This window comes from Solanum verrucosum, unplaced genomic scaffold, assembly GCF_900185275.1.
Source record: "Solanum verrucosum unplaced genomic scaffold, falcon-dt-bn FXZP01000207.1, whole genome shotgun sequence".
In the NCBI taxonomy this organism is placed as follows: domain Eukaryota; kingdom Viridiplantae; phylum Streptophyta; class Magnoliopsida; order Solanales; family Solanaceae; genus Solanum; species Solanum verrucosum.
The window spans coordinates 1,348,824-1,369,173 of NW_026019996.1; the positions used below are offsets into that span (position 1 = coordinate 1,348,824).

General features: G+C 31.3%; 2 protein-coding genes across 2 annotated transcripts in view; one reads left to right on the top strand and one right to left on the bottom strand.

Moving 5' to 3' along the window:
- LOC125819302 (bZIP transcription factor 18-like) overlaps window positions 1-20,350 on the top strand; it is a 279,276-nt gene that overhangs the window by 170,841 nt on the left and 88,085 nt on the right. The gene's annotated exons all lie outside the window — the stretch shown is intronic.
- Window positions 413-6,727, bottom strand: LOC125819335 (alpha-galactosidase 3). Its single transcript, XM_049498787.1, has 15 exons — window positions 6,363-6,727; window positions 6,177-6,235; window positions 5,559-5,615; window positions 5,445-5,479; window positions 5,054-5,157; window positions 4,845-4,917; window positions 4,253-4,311; window positions 4,106-4,171; window positions 3,925-4,008; window positions 3,527-3,591; window positions 3,369-3,451; window positions 2,792-2,882; window positions 2,548-2,606; window positions 966-1,106; window positions 413-740 (listed from the first exon to the last, which is right to left on the bottom strand). Exons 1-15 carry the CDS (start codon window positions 6,551-6,553, stop codon window positions 630-632), a joined length of 1,278 nt encoding a protein of 425 aa, XP_049354744.1. The 5' UTR covers window positions 6,554-6,727; the 3' UTR covers window positions 413-629.

Genomic DNA, 20,350 nt, shown 5'->3' on the forward strand with positions numbered 1-20,350 from the left:
TGAAATTTCAGATTAAAAAAAAAATTAAAAAATTGTTCCGAACCAGACCGGAACCGGGACTAACCGGACCGGGACGGACCGGTAAATCTCGGTTTCCGTCCCGTTACCCCTCTCGGACCGGTCTAATACCGGATCTAACCTGTAATATCCGGAACCGAGACGGAACCAGTAACGGACCGGAACGGACCGGAACCGGTACCGGGACCTCCCGGTTCCGTTGCCACCCTTAGTGTGGGATCGATTCCGGTCACAAAAAAAGAAAAGCTGAATTATATTTGAAACAACCACTTACCCCATTTGGGACAAGTTTTGGGCGTGACATTCATTATATAAACTTATGAGATCAAAGTTGAACAATCCTCCACTGCATACTCCCAATGCTAATTGAATAGATTGAAATGAATATCTCATATAAACCACAAAAGAAGTCTATTTCCAGAAATAACATAAAAAGTTTTATTCATGTGGAGAGCATTTTACAAATTCAACTTACTAGATTGCAAGTTCAAAGGGAACTAGTAATATATAAGAGCATGAAGAGAACAGTAGGCACAAATGTAGATTAGAAAGATTAACAGGGAAGCCTACTATTGAGATTGTACAAGCCGTGAACTCCTCTTACACTTCAGTCATATAGAAGATCGAGTTGCTCTCCGTGGAGTTAAAATGTACATTTCACAGCCATGAGCATTAACCCGGGCACTAAATGAGCCCACCGTGTTTTCTGAGACAACTTCATGCTGCAAAATTTCAACATAGGAAATGCGATCAGAGTAAGCTTTTGGAATAATGAAGCCAGTATGCTGAGTCAAAGCAATGATGCTAACTAATTCAGATGTTTCAGCAAAAATTCAAGTTACAAGAGATCCCGGGGTTACAAGTTGTCAAAAAGAGACGGTAAGCTATCAACGAACAGGAGTTAGCAGTGGTTGATATAAAGCTGGTTATACACCATGCCAACTCACCTTCCACAAGTCTCTCATAGAGACGCTAATCGAGGGTTCTAGTCCAATGGCACTCCAGTTAGCAGTAATAGTTGCAGCTTTTGAACATCTGTTCCAGAGTACCATAGCCAAACGGTTTCGAGACAATGGACCGGCCCAAACCTGAATATAAAATTAAAAACAATAACAATAACAGTTTGGTAGAGCACAGAAAAGTTTAAACCCCTCAAACCTATTCTGTCTTCCCCCAAAAGAAAAGGAAAATACATCCAAATGCATCTCAACAATAATAATAACAGTAACAATCATAATAACCACAACAACAATTATACATTAACAAGTATGCCTAATCTACATTAGTTGGGGGGCTATCCTAATCCTTTACATCCCCGCCCAACGGTCCAATCCAATGATCGCATCCACTATTATTAAAAATAATAGTAATAATAATGCCGACAACAAAAGAAACTACTTTTGACAGAATTTTTTGGGCAAATCCTACATGACATAACACCATCTTGGCTAATCAGTTCAACATGTGGGTAGTGAAATCTCATAGTGGCTGTGTTGTCACTTGAATATAAGGAACTAGTGATGAACTTAGGCAAAACTATGGTTCTCTACACATAGCACGTGATCATCTTTGCGATCGTGTTGCAAATTCATCTACCCAAAAGAATGGAAGTTTTTGTTACATTAAGAAAACCCCACATCAAAACTAAATTCCAATATGTCGAGAAAAAAGAAATGTGGTTTTTAGCAGATAGAATAATGAGTCAAACTCAGGGTTATAAGACGAGGTGATGATAGCATATGGATACATTTCTTGCAGTTAAGTTGCATCTAGGGCTGGGAAAAACTTTAGTAAATCCTACATATAAGAGGGATACTTATCCAGGTAAAATAGAAGTTCAATCTTATGCTCAATGGAAGGGCTGCTTCTATGCCCTTGAGCGGTAGATGCTCCTTTCCTCTATAAGGTAATAATTCATGAAAGGAAGGGAAAAACCGTGCCCATATACAACAATTATACCAAAAAGTAGAAAATCTTAAAAAAATACATGGTTTTCAACTAAAGACACCTAATCATCTAGACAAATCGAAACCTCATGGGTGCATCAAAAAGAAATAAGGAAAGGCTATACCTTAATTGTAGAAAATCTTTCTCTACATCCTCAAAAGCTCTCCTATTCCTCTCTCCAAACGGTCCACATAAGTGCTAGGGGAGCGACATCCCTATATATTTCTTTATCTCATCCTCTCTGTTTATTTTTTTTATAATTGTAATTATTGTCAGCATCTACCTCTCTATATGCATTGGGTATGTTGTTGTTTATCTACCTCTCAATATGATCTTTTATTCTTTAGGAATTAATAGGTGCGAAACTTATCAATCAAATTCTCATTATCCTCTAGCTTATTTTTCTCAAGAAAAAACAAGTTTTCAACAGTAACGTCACTTTATTTCGGGAAAGCGTCGAAGTAAGTCTTGTCTTTAAACTACACCCCTACAAGGAGCTCTTATGTCAGATACCGAAAGAAACAAAAGGTGCTAACTGTTGATAATGAGAGAGGATAAATGAGAAACAAGGTGCAACTAGACCTGCTGGCAACCATCTGGTCCGGAAGCGTAAACTCTCCTACCCTGAACGCCAAGGGGATCTGTAAAAGTGAAGAAGTTATCTTTTCATAAATTATTTTGTATCAAAAATTCAAAACCATATGCACATCGAAAGTAAAAGAAGAAAATGAGCTGATTCAACCAGATAAGACCCAAAGATAGTATGACCTCCTCACTAAAAAAAAAGGGGTAGGGAATGGGTTATAAGGAATAGAATGTTCTTTACCTTGGTCAACAGCGATAACCTCTTTATTGGAAAGAATTTTTAAAGTATCAGCAGTGATGTTTCTGACATCACAACCAATTATAAGAGGAGCCTACAAATCGAAGCATAAAGTCAGTTCATGCAGTAAGAGTATTGAAGCACACAAAGGCAATGTTTATTTCCATGAATAGCCAACATAACAGACCACTTTTTTTCTTACATATGTACCAGAACATGATAAATGTTTGAAAAGAAGGGGAGAATGAATAAACTCCTGCAGTATGATGGACTAGTAATGAAAAATACATATTAAAACTTCCAAACACTATTTTCCCCCTTTTTTTCTGAATAAAATATCTAGTCCCTATTGACCACATTCAATCCCCTATTCTTATCCTTATTTATACAAGGATTTCCAAAACTCACACTCATACACCATTTAAACCAGCAAGCAATTTCACAAAAGAATGGTTGCATCACAAATTTGTTGTTGCTACGGAGAAATTGTTTTGAATAGGGACTGGATACAAAGTATTCCATCAGACAATGAAAAAGAAAAACAAGAGAGGAATTTAAAAAAAATGTAATTATGAGTTGCCTTCATCAGAGCCCAGATGCTAAAGTGCCCTTTGTACTCATGGTAATTCATGCCGCCATTTCCAACTTCTAACATATCAGGATCTGCCAGAGGATATAGAGGGTTAAACTCAGTATCAGCCATGCTTAAAAATCTAGAGAATCAGGATCATCACCTACCATTCCATCCACCAGGTCCAGCATAGGAAGCCCATTTGTTATTGATATCAGCAATGGTTGTCATGCTAAAAAAGTATATAAATAAAAGATATCTGTCAGTCTGATGCTTATTAGAGCAAAGCAAAATTTCAGAAAAAGCAAAAAATTAAGTGATAAGCACAGCAAAAGAGCTGTCTTACTGTTAAGTTAAGCTTGCATATAAGTATCCAGCTATGGTTCATACTTAAGAGTAGAACTACAATCAAAATCTTCTAAATTTCAAAGGTCATACATACATGTATAAATATCTTTATTTACCATAATGATATACGATTACAGAATAAATAACAACAACAAGATGATGATGTTTATCTTGCTTCCTTATATAATAATCAAATAAAGATGCAGTAAGTTAGAACCTTATCCATGTATCATTGATGTCATCTGTTGTACGCCAACTGTTCCCAATTTTTCCTGCCCATTTGGCAGGGTCATCAATGCCCCTGCCAAATTTAATAACAAAAGCACCAAGAAAGCTCTCAAGATGCTGGTTAAGAACTCCAATACAAATCAAAGAAAGTGCCTCGAAGTTGCACTTACCATTCGCAAAGTGCGTAAAATATAGTTCGTCCAGTATCATTAAGGGCATCACGCATGGGTGGGTATCTGAAAACAACGTCTTAGTATTCAGATCTAATCACACATTTAAAGACAATTAAGTTAGACCTCACAGACTAAGAGTTGAACCTTTTTTGTGGTGGGAGGCCTAGGTTGTAGCAATTGTCGTACTTCAAATAGTCAACACCCTGTGTAGTTGAACAATCACAATATTAGTTAGCAAATGCAAAGTAAATCATCTACCACACCAAAAGAAATAAATGAAAAGCAACGCCAACACTAACATATTAACCAGTATTCACAAGTAAGAAAACTGTCTTACCTTGTATAAGAAATGCAATTAACAATATTAGCTAGTGATTTAATCAACATATGCAACTGTATAGCTTCTTCTTCATTTATTTTTTGGCATAAGCAAAGACAATTATTTCCTTGAAGTCATATCAATCTTTTTTGGCATTATGCTCTAAGTCTCTCTGACAACAACCTGTTATGCTCTAACCTCTAAGGCTCATGGACAATAAATAGAAAAAGCTATAATATCAACCAGAAGATGAAAAACGAAAAAGACGAAAAAGAAGCAAAGTATATTCTTCTGTTAACATTTATTACCATATGTATATGTAACTCCACTCTGAAATCGTCATTATTGTGTTTTATCAATAAGGTGGAAGATAATTACTGAATAACGGGATTGATGGAACAAAAAGGACAAACTAACCCAAGATGCCCAAAGTTCTGCATCATTTTTTTCTTGAAACAGCGAACCTGGCCGAACTTGACATGTAAAAATCCTACATGATCCATGTAACCGAACAGTGAGAAACAGGAGAATGAACAAACACTTTATACCAGACGAGAAAATGTATTTTCATCTAATATTGGCATAGTCAAAAGATAATCAGACCAGGTATTTGGGATATGTCCTACCCAGCATCAGAATAAACACCAAGTTTTAGTCCCTTTGAGTGCACATAATCAGCTAGAGCTTTAATTCCAGAGGGAAAAGTTTTTGGGTCAGGAATCATTTCACCCTGCACAAGGATTGGCAGATGATAAGCATCTCACACATCCACAAATGGCTGAAAATGAAAGTTCAACAAAAGTTCTTAAATGAGGAAATCAGTTAGCTCTTTCTGAACCAAAGTTCTAAAGTTATAGGGCATCAAGGCATGAAAAACGTCCAGGAATGAAGGCTCCCGGTGGAAGAGTCAAGGTGCACGCTAGTTGGTCTGGACACCATCGTCATAATAATATAATCATAAAAAAAAAAAAGCACAATGTTGAGGAACAACATCCTAGCTTAGAAATGTAGATGCACCTTCAAATTTCGTGTCGATCTGGACCAACAATCATCTACCAAGGAGAAAGCATATCAAAATGTCAAGATTCAAACCTTAAAAGCAAAGGCAATCTAAGTTCTTCACAAGCTTACCAATGTTGACATAAGTATAACCCAGGCTAGCCAAACCAGTTGATATGAGTGCATCAGCTGACAAACAACACTTCCATGTGAGCTAATAAAACATTTAACCATTTTAACACTCCACTCCCACCCCTAAAACAGCACAAGAAAGTAGCATGGTTAAGATTTCCCATACAATTGAAGAAACTTCCTTCCCTCCTCCACAAGAAATCCCAATTAATGAAAAACTTCAATCTTGAAGTATCCACTCCCCAGGACAATACAAGATATTGAATGGAAATCTAAACGTGAGAAGTATGTAAACTCATTTTAATGCACAAAGATGCTGTTTATTAATGCACATAACAAATTAAATTCCCCTCAGTTAAAGGAGAGCAGGGGCAAAGCTAGTAAGGATCAAGAGGTTCATCCGAACCCCCTTCAGCGGAAAATTATACTATTTACTTTTATGTGTATATATATAGTAGATGTTGAACTCTCGTCGACTTCTTAGTCTGTTTACCCTTCATATTTTGAATCCTTGGTGAAATCTTGGCTCTTAATTTCTCAAGCACTCACTTGTGGGATTACAATGGAATATTCTCAAGCATCTATCAAAACAAGGTGAGGAGACACTCAGAGCATTACCTGTTTCCTTGATGACTGTTTCATTTATATTGCAGGCAAAAAAATTCCAAGTACTCCACCTGTTCCATAAATATGATTAATCACATAACTATAAAGTTGCAACTTTTAACACAAATTGAACTAGAAAGATTCAATTTTTATGGAAAAAAGAAACACAAGAAGGAAGTAGAGTTGAAAATAAGGCACCCCATCTGAGGAGTTCGAGCCAAGCCATTGTCAATTTGAAGAAATCCATAGTTGGAAGTATCATAAAGTTGAGAAATGAATGTATCTTCAACTTTCAAGTAAGGATGAATTGGAAGCACTGTTGCCGCCGTCACTGACATCAAAAACACCGTCAAAGACACAACGGCAACGATGCCACTCCACTTTGCCATTCTTGAATTTTGGATTTCTGTCCACAAATTCTGAAAAAGAAAAGAATAGTGGAATTACTTAGTTTGTATTTTTTTTCCCTCTTTTTAGAAGAAGAGGAAGAGGAAAAGGTTGAAGTGTCCACTTTGATTTGATGACAAAAATTGGTAGTTAATACAGCACTCCAGATATTTCTACTATTATATAGAAGAGCCATGATTAGGAAGAAATTTTTTATCATGGATGAGGCACAAGTATGATGTGGTAGACAAGAGTTGTATGAGGCCCATTTATATTTTGCCAAGTGGATCACTTTCAAAAAAAAGGGGACACTCCTCTTTCTCTCTAGTCTCTTCCTTTTAACGTTTTTCCCTTTCTTATTTTTTACTCTTTTTTTTTCCTTTGGTTTCTTTTATAAAACAATTGTTCCAAATTTTATACTTTCATACTTAAATAACTTTATTCATGAAAAATATGAAATTCAAAAAATTTTGCTTGACTCATTCTATTTATTACATTTTATATTGTTTTTCCATCTCATATTAATTATTTATATTATTAAAAATAGTTATATAAAATTATTTTTTAATTTACAAAGATATGATTAATTAAAAAAATCCTATTTTATTATAACAATTAATTATTTTTGAAAGTATAAATAAAATTTATAAAGTTACCAAAAAAAATTAAGGTATATATTTTATTTGTGTTTTCTTAAGAAATTTGTAAAAGAAAAAGTAGATCATTAATATGAAAAATAAAGAAGGTATAAATTTAATATGTTCTTTTATTTTTCTCTCAACAATTTCATAATACAAAAACACTTCAATCCACAAATACTCTTCAATAAGTAACTAAAACGGAAAGAACATCAATGATCTTGAAAAACAATTACATAAGTTTTGATACTATTGTCATGAAATTCAAAAACGAAAAACATCCATAAACACCAACATAAATACATATTATTTCCGTCAATTTATACCATATTCTTATTCTTAAAAATCAAGATAGGTGAGATTTAATAAATATTTTGCTTATCTACTTTTCTTACATGTTCTTAAAGAAATTATATATATAAATAATATTTTAAATAATTTATTCCTTAAAAGAATTTTTGCAATTTTACAAAATTTATTTATAATTTTTAAAAAATTAATTGTTAGGATTAAAAAAACTACTTATATCTTAATTTTATAAACTAAAAAATAAATTTCAAACAACTATTTATTATAATAAAATAAATAATATAGAATAGAAAAAATAATATTAAAATAATAAACTAAAAACTTATATAATTATTGTAAATTTAAATCAAAATTCAGTACGTAAAAAAAGAATAGCATAAACTAATTAGTTCAGTGGGTTGATTACATGAATTTTCACTATTTTTTTTTAATTTCACTATCCTCAATTTTCTTGAATTCATCCAAAAATAAGTAAATTTAATTTTTTCGACATATTACTTTAATTTTCCCTCAAATAAATAGCAATAGAGATATAAAATATATAATAGATATCGTGTGTGAGTTTCAAAGTTTCTTTATTAAAACAAAAAATAAAAAATAAAATTTACACTAAGAATTAACAAGCAAAAAGGAAAATGCAAGTAAGAAAGAAAAAGTAAAAGAAAAGATTAAAATTAGAAAAGAAAAAGTAGGGAAATAAGTACATATGGGTCCCACAGTAACTTGTGGTAGCCAAATGAGGCCTCACACAACTGACAGTATGTGTGCCTCGCCCAAAATAAAAAATTTCGATTAGGAAGATCAATGACAATTTTATAATTTTAAACATTATTTATGGGCAAAGTTATAAATAAATTTATAAGTGTAATTAATGGTCAAAATAATTTTCTAGAAGAATCCAATTTTTCTTTTCAAGAGTCACAAAAAGTTTTGTTTCATGTGTGGCCCCACAAATTCATTTTATTTTATTTTTAAAAATCAATTTGTATTTGTTTGATTATATTAATAATCTGAAAAATATTTATACCTTTATACTCTTGACAATTCAAATCGTTCATCTATGTTTATTACTACTATACTATAATATATTCAGTATAATCCTACAATCTTCCATTTATGTAATTTCCTTTTAAATTATATATAATATTTTTTAAACATAAGTATTCATATAGTTTTATTTAGCTTATTTTATCTTAAAAAATTGTGACTTAAATAATAAAACAAAAATGTCACAATTCTAAAGAGATTAAAAAAAAAGAGTTGGTAATGTAAAAATTAAAAAAAAAAAAAAGACAATAGTGACTGCATAATTGTAGATTAAGAAGACACATAACCAATTAACGGGATAAATTTTGAAATAGTATAAATATATGAGATCAAAAATTAATTTGACATAGAATTATATATCATATACTTAGGAAACTTCTACAAAAGATAAACTACGAATTGACCTTCATATAATAGACTAATAGTGAGTTGCACTTTTTATTCTTGATTTCTACTTCTTGCAATACTGAATTATGATAAATTAGTGTCATTCGTCGAGAGTAGAGAACATATTAAATATTAGATTATGAATGCTTTACAACTTAAAAATATATGTTTTCTAAATTGATATCAATATTTGAATTTCAAAATTAAGTTACTTTACTACCTTATTTATATTAAAATTTTGGTTATTATCGACAAAATATTGATAAAAAAATACTATAAAAAATAATTGTGAAAAAGCTTTAGTATTTTCATTTTAAATTTTGTTAGAACGGCAAAATAGTTACAAAAACTTAAATTTTATAAATATAAAATTGATCTAAAGTTTGTACTCACTCCATTTCGATTTATGTAATGTTTATTTGACTTAACATGAAGTTTTTTTTTTTATAAAAAAAACACTTTTAAAACTCGTGGTCTAAAACAAACCATAGATGTTCATATGACTATAAATCATCTTACTAAGAATAAAATGAATATTTTAAAGTCAAATGTTATTAAATATATTAATACATCATTCTTTTGAAATTGATTACAAAGAAAAATATGTCACATAAATTAAAGTAAAAATTACATAAATTTTCATAGTGTTACGAGCTAATTACACTATATTCCTACTCTTTTTCAAATTACAAAAAATTCTTAGATTTAAAATTTTTTCGGATACATCAACAGACATGCGGATACATCGATCGTGATACATTGCTATTCAGGAAACTTGCAGATACATAGCTCACAGATGAATTCGAGAGGGGAGGGGTGTATTCAAAGAGGGAGGGGTGTATTCGAGAGGGAATATGGATGTATCCGAGAGGGGAGAGATGTCCAAGAGAGGATAGGGATGTATTCAAGGGGGGATAAAAATGTATTCAAGAGAGGATAGGGATGTATCCGAGAGGAGATAGTGATGTATCTGACAGAGGATAGGGATGCATCTGAGAGGAAATTTTCATAATTTTTTTAAATGGTAGGAAATTTTAGAAATTATAATAAAATAAGATGTGAATTTAGGTAAAAAAAAATTAAATTAAAATTGAAAAAATAATTAATTATATTGGACCCGTTAACGGGCCTTCAATTATCTAGTACTACGATAATAAAGGAGAAAATACATAAGTGAATGTTTTTTATTTAATAATTACCACTTTTAAGTATACTTTTAATTTATTACCATTTTTGTCAACTTTTAGCAATACTTAAACAATTTTGTTCCTTTAAACTTAGCAAAAAGTGGTGTCATTCGCAACTTTTAGCAATACTGCCATTCAGTCAAATTGTTATAATGGTTAAAAGAATAATGTTGACAAATATCGTAAATATTTTTTAAAAAGTGTACACGTAAGTGATTTTTCCTACTATAAACTATTATTGGACCGTCCATTTCTTGCTAAAAATATCTTATTTTTTTACTATCATTTTTAAAAAATTTAAATCACGTACTACAAAGCCTATTTAAAGGTGACATTCCAACAAAATTTTATCCATATTCAAAGTTCGATCTCAAACCTCTCACAATCGATATTGGTAAAAGGTTCTTATTTTGTGGGACAAAGTCTTTTTGCTAAAGTAACACCCATTTTAAAAAAAATGAAAAGTGTGTAATAAGATAAAAATAGTTTAGACATGTGGACAAATTAAATCGCGACACGCAAAAGGATGAGGAACACAACTTAATGAATAACCAGACAAAATCAATGATAGATCATGCAAAGAATAATAAACGAGCGAAAAGGTCAATGAATCCTCACTAAGTCGTTGTATACCTGACCCATGAATAATATTGGGTGTTGCCGTTTTATTTGTCCATCGATTCATTTTTATTTGTTATAGTTTGACTTGACACATCCATTAAGAAAATAATTAATGATATAAATATTTTACCAAACGATCTCCTATTAAATATTGTCTTAGAAAATGATTTGAAAAATAAATATTTAATGTTGATGGTAAAACATGGAAAAAAATATTGTTTTTTTAATTTATCAAAAGTGATAAGTAAAACATAAAAATCTATTTTAAAAATAACTGGCGAGTAAAAGTGAACGGAGGGAGTATTAATGTCATTTAATTAGTCATTTATTGTTAACTCCATGAATAGAGAATAAGCCAGAGAGAAACTAGAGAAGAAAGGAGAGAATTGTATTGAATGAATGATTCTGTTACATTGAACGTGGATACATCAACTATATATATACAACACTTCTAATCGACTTACTTGTAACTAACTAATTGCTAGCTCATTACTCTCTAACTAACTAAGCTCATTAGTTAACTAACCACACAATACAACGTATTAATCACTTTCATTAGCTAATTAACGCTCCTCCTCAAACTTATGGTTGAAAGACATTCTTCATTCCAAGTTGACTTAGCAACTAATTGTATTGTGCCTTTCCCAGGCTCTTGGTGAGTAAATCAGCCACTTGATGTTTAGTAGTTATATGCTCAATCTTCAACATGTCTTGACAAATCCTTTCTCTAATAAAATGACAATCGATATCTATGTGCTTTGTTCTTTCGTGGAAGATAGAATTGACAACAATTTGTATGGCTACCTTACTGTCACATATCATGTTCACGTACATGTAGATTCACACTAATGCCTAGCTCTGTGTACATGCCTATCACCCAAGTTATCTCAGTTGCATATGCAACCATGTTTCTAAACTCTACTTCAGCTGAAATTTTTGACATTGTCTGTTGTTTCTTAGACTTCCAGGAGATTAACCCTCCTCCAAAATTCACTAGATAACCTATGACTAACCTCCTAGTTTCCAAGCATGCTCCCCAATCAGAGTCACAGTAAGCAATGAGTTATGTAGTTTGTTCTGCTGGCATCAACAACCCCTAATCCATGAGCTTCCTTGATGTACGTCACCACACTCTGTGTTGCTTTCATATGTGATTGTTTTGGGCAATACATAAACTGACTTAGCACTTGTGCATAGAAGTCAAGATCATGGTGATATAGAGAAGCCTACCTACTAGTCTTTGGTAGTTTGTAGGATTTGTGAGTGGACTGTCACCTTCAACATTTGCATGCTTGATATGTCCATTATACTGGAGATATATAAGCTTCTGATTTATCTCTAGTGGTGTACATGTAGGTTTGGCTCCCCCTAGTCCAGATTCCGAGACTAGCTCTAGTGCATATTTTCTTTTATGTCATTAGTATACACTGGATGGATCTAGCAAATTCAATTTCCAGAAAGAACTTGAGTTCCCCAGGATTCTTCATCTTAAAATTTTTCTGAATCTCCTGTCTAGTACTGCACAACAGTTGATGAGAGCTTCCAGTAATCAATATGTTATCCACATAAACTAACACCACCACAGTATCATTACCAACTTGTTTTGTGAACAATTAGTAGTCATAATGACTTTGTTTGAATCCCATATGCATTAATGCCTCAATTAGCTTTATATTTCATTGTCGTGGTGCTTGTTTCAGACCATACAATGGCTTGTTTAGTTTTCAGACCTTGCCCCCTGTCAAGCAAACCCACTAGAAATAGTCATATATATATACTCTCTTGTAAGTCACCATCGAGAAAGACATTGTGTACATCCATTTGATAGATTTACTAGCCTCTAGAAGCAGCAAGAGACACAAGAGACCTGACTGTCACCATCTTTGCAACTGGATGAAAGTCTATCAAGAATGTACACATCAATAGACACACACTTACCCAGTATCTGGCTATGGCTAAAATAGTTCTGTATTTCCTTTCAACAATACTATTCTATTGTGATATGTATACACAAGTGCTCTGGCGAGTTATGCCTGATTCACATAGTAGAATTTGAACCTCAGTGCTAAAGAATCACTACCATTATCAGTCCTCAAGATTTTAACACTAGTCGATAACAAATTATGTACTTGTTTGGGAAAATGTTTGAGTACTACTAATGTGTCAGCTTTAGAAGTAATCAATAATATCCATGTATACCTGCTAAAATCATCCACAATGGTTACAAAAAAAATTCGTATTATGAGTGTGCACTCTATAAGGCCCCCAAAGATCATAATGCAGTAGTTTAAATACAACTTTGAACATATGAGTACTTTGAGTAAAATGAAGTTTTGTATGTTTAACTTGGGTACATACATTGCAATGAAACTTATCCTTACTACTACTTAAGGTGCTAAGACAATCATTCCTCTTTATGATATCAATAAGAGCATGACCTAGTTTTTTGTGCATACATTAATAGGATTAGATTGTGTAACAGAACTAACAGACTAAACAATTGACTTTACAAGCTGAACATGACCTCTACTACTATTGACCAGTTGCTTTGGCGTGTGACTTGGTCATTTATGTAGTATATAAAGTCCATGCTCTTCTTTACCAATCCCTTTCACCTGACCAATGTAGAGGTCTTGAAATACACAAAAGTCAGGAAAAAAGCTTATCATACAGTGCAACTCTTTATAGTTTGGTACAAACAATAGATTAAACTTGAAGTCTGGTAAGAATAAGACATTAGAAATATTTTGGTTGGCAAGTACACAAATATTGCCAAAATGAGAAACAACTACAACTTTACCATTTGGGAAGTGGACCTTACTATCTGTATGAGTAGGGGCTTCTCTAGCCATGTCTAAAACCTCCAAGTTAGATGTGATGTGATGAGTGACTCCAATGTCTACTATTCATTTACTACCTTCATATGTACAAGAGAAAGCTTTAGGAGAACTACTTGCATTAGTAACAAATGCTACATTAGCAGAAGGTTCTACTACATTGTCACCAGGTTTGGACAGCAGTTGGAGTATTTGATAGTATTGATCCTAAGTGAAGAAAGCTCCAAGATGTGATCATGTATTTGTGACTTTAGTGCTCTGATTGTTAGTGCCTCTAATCTCTCGCCCAACCTCAACTTGATTAGCACACATAGGCTTCCTCTTAAAACTGGAATCAACTAGATAGCCACCAATTTTGTAACACTGATTCTTGGAGTGTTCTTTGCAGCCACAGTATTCACACAGAAGAAAGTTCTTCCTAGCATTATAGCTACCTCCAGATGCAATGCTACTACCACTATACCCCCCCACCCCCACCCCCGATTGGAATGGCTTCGTCTACCTCTAGAGGCAGTAGTACTACCACCAATATGCCCCTACTAGAGGAGCCAAATCTAGTGGTACCATAGTCACTATAAGCACCAGATCCTTTGGATGTACTTGCACCATTGTTATAGGTGCCACTTTTGTGATACATTGTTATATGCCACTTTGTGAGTGTACATAGCAGTACCATCTATCATTCCTGAGCTAACTAAGCTCATCCTATTCCTCTAACTATCTTGATCAATTAGAAGGGCATATGCTTTGTTAAGGGTGGGGATGAGACTCATCATGAGAATCTGACTTCTAGGAGGAGAGTAGGACTCATTCAACCCCACGAGAAACTATAATAGCCTTTGATAATAATAATTTTCACCAAACTTCTTTGACTCGGGACATGGATAACTAGGATAAGGCATGAGAGCATCATACTCATCCAGAGTCCCTTATCCTTGAATGATAGTCAGCAATAGACATCGTACTCTGAATCAGAGTGTGAATGTCTCTATGTAGTTGAAAAATTCTAGAACCATTAATTGTATCAAACCATTATCTCTTGAATCTAGCCAAACCTTGCGTGTATCAGATGCATACACCATAAAACTGAGTAGACCAGGTCGTACAACATTCATAATCCAAGTCAATACTACAACATTGCACTTATCCCATTGATCATGTAATGCAGGCTCAAAAACAAACTTAGGAAACCTGTCATCAACAAATCCTAGCTTGCTACGACCTAGTAGGCCAATTCTAAAGGATCTATTCCATAAAGCATAGTTCTCTGATCCAGTCAACTGTAAAGAGATTAGAGAACTACTTGGAGTGTTAGCGTGTTGAAGAAAAAGATGATGACTGTGATCGATTACAAGAAATATTGTGGAGTTGGTAGTACCATTTTCAGTGCTTGATGATGGAACTCCATCAATTGCCATCGTAGCCAGCTTGACATGGAGATACCTCCTTTCGACTCACCTTTAACAGATGATGAGTCTAGACACCTAGCAGCTGTGTGCACATAATACGCTCTCTATGATCAAGTCTTTGATACCATGTTAACTCAATGAATGGAGAGTAGAGCTTTGACAAAAATTCAGAGAGAAACTAGAGAAGAAAGGAGAGAATTGTATTGAATGAATGATTCTCTTACATTAAATGTGGACACATCAATATGTACAAAACTTCTAACTGACTTACTTGTAACTGACTAACTGCCAGCTCATCACCCTCTAACTAAATAAGCTCATTAGTTAACTAACCACACCATACAACTTGTTAATCACTTTCATTAGCTTACATTTATCACACATTATTTAGAAATTAATGCACAATAATCAACTCCCAAATAGCTATCTCTTATATAAACGATATGATCACCACCAGGTAAAGCCCATGTTACTTTCCAGTCAAATAATATTACTCTTACTTTAGCTTTAACATATTTTGATCGATTAATCCCTATCAAGTCGACTCAGTCATATGAATCATCAGGTTCAGACTAAATAAGGCAATATCCATCTCTATATTTCAATTATTTAATTTATGTTCTTATTTTCAGCTTGTTCATTTTGATTATTTTGCTATATTTAAACAATATGATTTTTTTATATTTAAATTAACTTCACTTACAAATTTAACAGAACATTTTTTAGGATAAATAGTTTGATACCCATCGTGAGGTTAAGAATATTTATGATATTGATTTGATTACTTTAGACTGTTACAAACAAACATTCTCTTTTATGAAGTGCACTAATCCACTAATTTAATGGCTAAAAATAAAAACTAAATCAATGTTAATGTCTATCTTGTCGTGGATAACCTCACGAACGATGAGGTTAACCTAATCATAGTGGAAAATGGGCAAGAATATTCCTATCAAGATCAAATGCGACATGAAGAAATCAATAATAACCAAAACGCGATCAAGGTAGAAGGAGTAATATATGAGAATATGAGCGGTTTTTAATTTTTTATGTATTTAAAAATTACAAAATAAGTACGTAGTACTATAAATTACAATAATTAAAAACTTGAAATATTTTAAAATCATGTACAAATTTGATTAGATTTTCTAATTTTATCCGTGCCACATAAATTAATACACATAAAATAGCATATATTGAAGGGAAAATTTTCAAAACAACAATATTTTAGCTTTTAATGGGACTCCTTAGCAATAGTTTCACTATTTATTTAAAATGTCAATATTTTAATTTGTTAAGGATTGAGTTATGTATTTATTTTTAATTTGAAAGAATGCAAATAATTAATAAATGAATAGAGAAAATCATGGAACAAAAAATTTCAAAAAAGGTTTTTTTTTTTTTTTTAAATTTAACATCAGTTACGTTTTTGAAAGAGCATATGTTGTCATTTTTCTTTTTAGCGTTTTTTTCTTTGTTCTTAAGAATTTCAATTTTTTTTTTGAAAGCAGTAGTTTGTATTTTATATCTTATATGAGTGGAAGTGTTGGAAAATTTCTAATGCCCTCTGTTTTGGATATTTAAATGTTTGAACTTCTTTGAATATGTGTTCATCCTAAATGTATTCGAATACCTAATGATATGTATAACTAATTTAAAATACAAAAAATGTTGGTATTGATTTATGATAAATACAACTCTTTGGCATTCTAGTTCAAGTACAAAATAAAGGCAGTTGTGTAGTATATACCAAAATATAAATACAAATTAGTTGTAGATCGAAATGATAGTGAAAAATACAGTTGTGATGAATACATATAAAATACATAGAATAAGTTTATTCAAAAATAAATTGTATTTATATTTCAATATCCAATTTTGTTATATTATTATTTCACTTTAAATTTGCAAAAAGTATTTTCTAGCTTAGTTTTTATTTGAAATATCAGGTTGTATTTCAATATCATTTTGTATATCAACGCAGAATGAATACCAATAATTTTGTATTCCCCTTCTTGTGATGTATTCGTCGCACTATTTTATATATTATGTATTCATAAAATGATATTGCTTTAGCCAAATAAAATACAAAATATGTCTTACTAAGTTTGTATTTCAAATATCAGGTTGTATTTCAATATGATTTTGTATTTCAAACGAAAAAAATGAATACCAATAAGTTTCCATTTCCCTTCTTATAATGTATTCGTCACAATTCTATAAATTATGTATTCAATCATAATATATAGAATTGTGACGAATACATTATATACCTATTTAAATTACTACAAACTAAAAAAGAAATACAATATTTTAAAATAAAAATACAAATGATGAGTAAAAGAAAAACAATTGACAAACAAAAATTAATATGAATACAATTGTGGTATGAATACAATTTTGTAACCTTCTTATTTGACTTTGTCTTTCTTCTTCTTCTTCATCTACTATGTTTTTTTTTCCGATTATTTTCCATCAAAATCGAATCTGAATCCGTATTCACTTGTGCATTAGTAACCCTATAAGCAAAATTCGAAATTATTAAATATGAATGTATAAAAAAATCAAACAATAAATGATGTATGTGTGCTAATGTAGTTACTACAATCTACTAAATCTCAAATATGAAAACAAAATTTTTGATAATTTGAATTTCGAAATTATCAAAAATTAGAATGTATTAAATATCAAACAAAATAAACATACATATGAATTTCTAGATTCACCAAAATCTGAAAAATTAAAAGAAAATCACAAAACAAATTGAAAAATTGAAAATCATAACTATTTGATGAATAACTAAACAAAATCACATAAAAATTGAAAAATTCGATTGAAAATCCGTAATATATAGAATCGGTGATTTAAACATCAAATCAAAATAAATCAAAATGGATAATGGAAATTACCTTGCCAATCGAGAAATCTGCTTGAATTAATAAATAGATTTCATTTAACAATAAAGAAGATTTCTTGATGAACAACAATTTAGCACCTTGAAGAAAGATAAACTTGAAACGTGAAAGGTGGGGAAGAAACGTGAAAAGTGGGGAAGAAACGTGAATGGAGTTGAAAAAAGGTTAATGTGTATTGGTTTAATTTTTTTCTTTAAACGGTTATTAATATATAATTTGGTCCAATATAGGACTCTTTCCATAAATAAAATTAATTTTAAATACTAAAATCTGAATACATATTATTTTATAAAAATATTGTCATTCTGCCATTTTAAATAAATATTTTAAAGTGTTGTTATTTTGACTAATTATGTTAGATATTATGACTTAATTGCTAATTTTCCCTATATTGAACCCATATAAAACACATGACCGTCTTAACCCTCAGGCCACTAAAGGCATCGTTTGGGCCTCCATTTTAAAAAGAGTAAATTTTAGGTTTAACAAACACAAAAATCATATTTGTATGCTATAGCTATAGTTTGTATAATTGTGCTCCATAACAAACTTTATGTTTGCTATGACTATTAATATGTATATTTCGGTATACATATACAAAAGAATCAATTGTATAATTTGTTTCGGTATACATATACAAAAGAATCAATTGTATAATTTGTTTCGGTATACATATACAAAAGAATCATTTGTATAATCTGTGTTTGTATAAAGCGAGAAAGAGAGAAAGACAAAAGAAAACTGGGCAAGGCTGTATTTGTATAATTATAAGTGTATAGGACGAAAATATATGTATTTGTATTTGCATATACAATTTTCTCTCGCTTTATACAAACACAAACTCAATTTATACATTTGTGTTTGTATAAAGTGAGAGAGATGAGTTAAAGTGGCGAGCGAGTTCTCTGGGAGAGAGGCGAGCGAAAAGATATATATATATATATATATATATATATATATACAATTTTCTCTCGCTTTATACAAACACAAATGCATTTTATACATTTGTGTCTGTATAAAGTGAGAGAGGCGAGGGAGAGACTGCCCAGCGAGAAATCGAGAGTGGTGAGTGAGAAATTCAGGGAGAGAGGCGAATGGCAACTGTTTGCTACGGGTTACAATTAAATCAAACTGTGGTTATAACATTTAATTTGAAATAATAGTTTATTATTTTATACAATTTTCCCTTTTTAAAAAAGTACTTTTACATATATTTTTAAAATAAAATTATATGAATTTTTAAATTTCTTTAAAACAAAACGAGTAAGAAATAATTATTCAAAGTGGTTAGTTTCCACTTTCCTAAGGAATGGAATAGTTTTTGGGAATTATTTCCTTTTGTGGGAAAGTTGTACCTCCTTATTTATTTCCTAATAAAATAATTTGATTATTTACCATAAATTCATCTTTTTTATTGTCTAGATTATTATTATTTTTATTTTTAATATTGAAGTCTCTCCTACAAAATTTATTGAATTACTATTGCTTAAAAGTTACCAAAGAACACAATTTGCTTTTTGGTGTCTTCTTCAAAATTTCAAGAAATGCAACAATCATTATGTTGAAGAAACACAACACTATTCGATATCTTTATATCAATTTATCAAATTATTGAGACAAGTTTTTTATTCTAATTTATATTATAGTATAATTTTTCTTGAAAATTTGTAATTGTTGATATCCTTAGTTCATTAGTATATTAACAGAGGCGGAGCCAAGATAAAGAGTTTGGGGTTCTAAATTTCCTTTAGAACCGTTAATCAATTTTGTTAGGGGTTCACAAATTAATATACATATATATTAAATTAATTTTCTAATACAAATAAAGGGTCTACAGAAAAGCTATTGGGTTCGTCCGAACCCACGAACCCCATATATATTTGTGTTAGTTATTATTAAAATTTATTCAGTTTAAATATGTCAATTAGAAAATATTATTTTCATCTTACAAAAGAAAAAGAGAAAAAGAAAAAAACTTGAAGAATTAAATAAATCCAAAAAAGCACTTGATAGATTTGTAATAAATAATAAATCTTGAATCAAAAAATATGAGATGTTCTTCAAATGAACAAGCCACTAATAGAGTTGAGTTAGGTGATAATAACATCCAAGAAGAAAACCTAGAAGAAGTTGGTGAAAAATGTAGCATAGTTCCTGATAATTAAGAACTTCTAAATAATTTAAATTATTGCATCCCTAAAGATAAATGTGGCGATCTTTTTTTTAATAAAAAAAATGAAATAAATAAATAGTAGGCCCTCTCTCTAAAATTTGGCCTTAGACCTCCAATCTTATTGAGTCAGCCTCGATAAAACACTCTAGATTGCTCATGTTTATCTTTTCTTTAAATTATGATTTATATTTAATTCTTATCACCTACACTGACCCTACATTCCTTGAGAAGGATAATCATATTTATGGAGTGGAGTAATCTTAAACAGAAAATATT

Coding starts and splice junctions, on each gene's coding strand:
- LOC125819335 (XM_049498787.1), bottom strand. CDS start 6,553: ATGGCAAAGTGGAGTGGCATCGTTGCCGTTGTGTCTTTGACGGTGTTT. Junction 5,480..5,558: donor TTATACTTATGTCAACATTG/GTAAGCTTGTGA, acceptor TCTCCTTGGTAG/ATGATTGTTGGTCCAGATCG. Junction 4,172..4,252: donor GGCCTCCCACCACAAAAAAG/GTTCAACTCTTA, acceptor CGTTGTTTTCAG/ATACCCACCCATGCGTGATG.